This window comes from Prionailurus viverrinus, chromosome A2 (genome assembly GCF_022837055.1).
Source record: "Prionailurus viverrinus isolate Anna chromosome A2, UM_Priviv_1.0, whole genome shotgun sequence".
NCBI lineage: Eukaryota > Metazoa > Chordata > Mammalia > Carnivora > Felidae > Prionailurus > Prionailurus viverrinus.
The window spans coordinates 132308461-132312092 of record NC_062562.1 but is presented as its reverse complement, the minus strand read 5'-3'; the positions used below and the strand labels follow the sequence as shown (position 1 = coordinate 132312092).

The window sequence follows — 3632 nt, the reverse complement described above, 5'->3', positions numbered from 1 at the left end:
TGACTCGGCTCGGGTGCTATTTTCCCGCTGTTGTGTCTCCATTTCAGTCTAAGAAAAGACATAACTATGTGTGTGTCTCGAAACCTTAGATAGGGTAAAAACCACCTACTGTCATTTCTTTACCACATTTTTGAGAGAGCATTTGTACAAACCCACTAAACCACTTTACCAGTAAAACTCTGCGCCCTGTGAGGAACACCCGCAGGGGAACTCCTCCTTGTCTCCGGTAGCGCGTGCTCGTCACTCCCTCAGCCAGTTACCGAGGAGCGCGCCGGCGCATCCTGGGAGACGTCGGCAGCGGGGATTGTGGGAAGTGTAGTTTGGAGACCCCGCCCTCCTCGCCATTCCTGTAATGGCTGCTTCCCGGAAGGTAATGTAGGAACTCGTCTCCAAAGGATACTTAAGGTTGCCTCAGTGTATTTGTAAAACAAGGATATTTGCACCTCTCCGGGACAAAGCAGGGGTTCTTTTTAAAATCTTAATATCAAATCCTGGCACAAACTTGCTCTGGGTTCGGTTTATTTTTAGCTTTTCCTGTGCCGGCGAACTGACCCAAGTTTAAGTCTAGTTCCCCTGCCTGAACAAACTGTTTCCTCTAGTTATTATCCATTCCTCTAGTTATTATCCATTCCTCTCTCTTCCGAACGACTTCCTCCTTCTGCACTGTGGCTGTATCTTTAAAAAATGATGATGATGATGATAATGATGATGATAATGATGGTGATGATTAATTCTTAAATCCTACCCTTTTCTGATACTAGGCTCTGTCACGTGGAACCTCTTAGCCTCAGCATCCGGAACTCCAGGAAGGGAGTATTTCGAATCAGAATTATACATAAATACTTTCTTTGGTAAGTGTTACTAATCCCCACAACTTCACAGACTTACATATTGCGTGACTTTTGCCAGATTTGTCTGTATTTCCTGGGTGGGAGAAATCCTAAGAAAATGTAATTTTTACTCAACATTTATTCAAAATACTAGGATATTTAAGTTTCCGAGTGTCTGGTGTGTTTTCTGTTTGTTCTTAATTATGTTCTGTTCAAGTTGCTTAGTTGATTTACACGAGGTTGGCATGATAGCATGTGGAAACATTGCTGGAGTCAAGGAATTAGCATTGAAAGGGGGGATTAGCCTCAAATGACCTTCTTTAAACTGTTTTATAAACTTACCGGGTTTTTTTCTACCTTTAAAATGGGGAAATGGGTCTGAAATTTAAATTTAAAAGGTTATATGGATTGTTATTTATGTATTCATGCTGTCATTTGAAAAGGTGGAAAATTTTAATGATTCCTTTTTGTTTCCATGTTTGATTTCTAGAAACTTTCTGCCCTCAAGATCGAGATACCTGAAAATCCCAACATCATGGCTTCAGTTTCAGCACAGTTGTTCTTGGTCCTCATTTCACTGCTTTTGGTGCTGCCTGTTGTTGAAGCAGTAGAAGCTGGAGATGCAGTCGCTCTCTTGTTAGGTGTGGCTCTCAGCATTACAGGCATTTGTGCTTGTTTGGGGGTATATGCACGAAAGAGAAATGGACAAATGTGATTTTGACGGGCCTTCTGAATCAGACCTTGCCCAGAAAACCATTGTGAATTATTGAGGTTAAAAACTGATCTTTAGTGTCTGAAAGTTCCCAAGAAATAGGGTATTTTCACATTTTTAATTGTCTCCCTGTAAGTGGAAGCAAACTGATATATGTTAAATGGGAAAAAAGTTTCCTTCACAACAAATAATGCACTGAAAAAAAGCAGTCTAAAAGTCCTATATGTTAGTTAGAAAGAGGCTCAAAGAAGTTAGATGACCGAAATTTACATATTATTTCAAAGTTTTGGAATTCTCAAAGTGCATGAGATAGGAAGAAGGAAACCCTTACCCAGAATCCTAGGAAATTGCCACTGCCTCCTGCATCACTGAGGAGACTTTTCTCCATATTTTTATTAGATTTTTGTTTTGTTATCTCCCAAGTTAGTATTGTACTTAGGTATCAAATACATCCAGAAATTAAAATTTTTATTTCTTTGGTTGGGGGCAAGAGGTAAGAAAAATGTACTCAGTGTATCTAATGTTAAAATGGAGAAAATATTTAATGTAAAAAAATACTTTATATGGACATTTAAATGGAGAAGAGATTTAATGTTAAAAACCTTTATATTAACTGAATAACATCTCTATAGTGAGAAGTACTATATTAAATACAAACCCATTATGTTGTAAGTTAATGTGTGATATTCATTTCTGTTTATTTCAGGCTGTCTTTACTTTCTGTGGACTTTTATGTCAGCTAGGTGACTTCCTTTAAGTGATCACACTAGCTTGTAGAGAATACTATCAATCGTAAGTGAGAAATGGGCAGTATCAAGGTAGAAGTCCCTGTTAGAGACTCCACAGATACAAAAGGAAAATGTAATGGCCTATACTGGTTTATACACTAACGAGATGAAGCATACCCTCTCTGATCATACTACTCAAAGTGTCCTCAAAGTAACAATATCACCTAGGGACTTGGTAGAAATGCTGAGTCTCAGGCCCCATTCAGACCAATTGGATCAGAATGTGCATTTGTTTCAAGAGCCTAGAATAATTTGTATGCATATTCAAGTTTAAGAAGACTACTCTAACCTGCTTGAGCTCAAGAATCACCTGAAGGACTTGATAAAACTTTCAGATTCCCAAATCCTCCTAGTTGCATTGTAATTTGAGGATGGAACCTGGAGTTCTCTGTTTAACAAAGGCCCTTGGTGATTCTTTTGATTCTGTAGATAGAGCCAATGCGGAATAATCTGAGTGAATCAAACTACTTTAGGGTCCTGAAAGCAGGTAATCAAGTTTTTACTAAAATAATGTATTATCCAATTTCTAGTTCTCCAGGTGACATTGGGAGCCTGAATTTTTTTTTTTTTTTTTTTTTAATTTTTTTTTTCCTTAACGTTTATTTATTATTGAGAGACAGAGAGAGACTAAGCATGAGCAGGGGAGGAGCAGAGAGAGAGGGAGACACAGAATCTGAAGCAGGCTCCAGGCTCTGAGCTGTCAGCACAGAGCCCGATGCGGGGCTCGAACTCACAGACCGCGAGATCATGACCTGAGCCGAAGTCAGACGCTCAACCGACTGAGCCACCCAGGCGCCCCGGGAGCCTGAATTTTGATTGAAAACAGGCTGTAGCAACCTAAAACCCTCTTTATAGTGTGTTCCTGCAGATGAACTCACCTAACTTGCGTGAGGGATTGGGTAGAAGATACAAGGAGTGAGGGAAAGCCATGCTATAAAGACAGAAACTGAATGGATCTGTGTTTGTCGTAGCTGTTTTATTTTTTCACAAAGGAATGCACTAACGTTTTTTGTTTTGGTAAATTGGCAGTTACACATTGTGTAATTAATAGAACTTCAACGTGGATTGTAAAACAGTTTGCCCTATGTCATAAACCAGCACATTGGTACTGGTGTAGAGATGCTGCTGCTGCTGCTTTGTCTGAACTTTTCCATTGGCATTGGGAGAAATCAAACTTAAAGTACATTTGAAATTACAGTGCATTAGCCATTTAATCACCTCCAGGTACTATTTTTAAAACGATCAAAATAAGACTGCAGGCAAATATTCTTTAATGAACATGTATTTCCAGAAGTGCCTAGA

General features: G+C 39.2%; 1 protein-coding gene across 1 annotated transcript; it reads left to right on the top strand.

Annotated features, from left to right (window-relative positions):
• The first annotated feature begins 323 nt into the window (after window positions 1-323).
• Window positions 324-2214, top strand: SMIM30 (small integral membrane protein 30). The gene is made up of 3 exons (XM_047850971.1): window positions 324-370; window positions 762-851; window positions 1321-2214. Exon 3 carries the CDS (start codon window positions 1366-1368, stop codon window positions 1543-1545), a length of 180 nt encoding a protein of 59 aa, XP_047706927.1. The 5' UTR covers window positions 324-370; window positions 762-851; window positions 1321-1365; the 3' UTR covers window positions 1546-2214.
• Window positions 2215-3632: the final 1418 nt, after the last annotated feature.

Bases quoted from the DNA above. Each gene is read 5' to 3' on its own strand.
- SMIM30 (XM_047850971.1), top strand. From the start codon at position 1,366: ATGGCTTCAGTTTCAGCACAGTTGTTCTTGGTCCTCATTTCACTGCTT.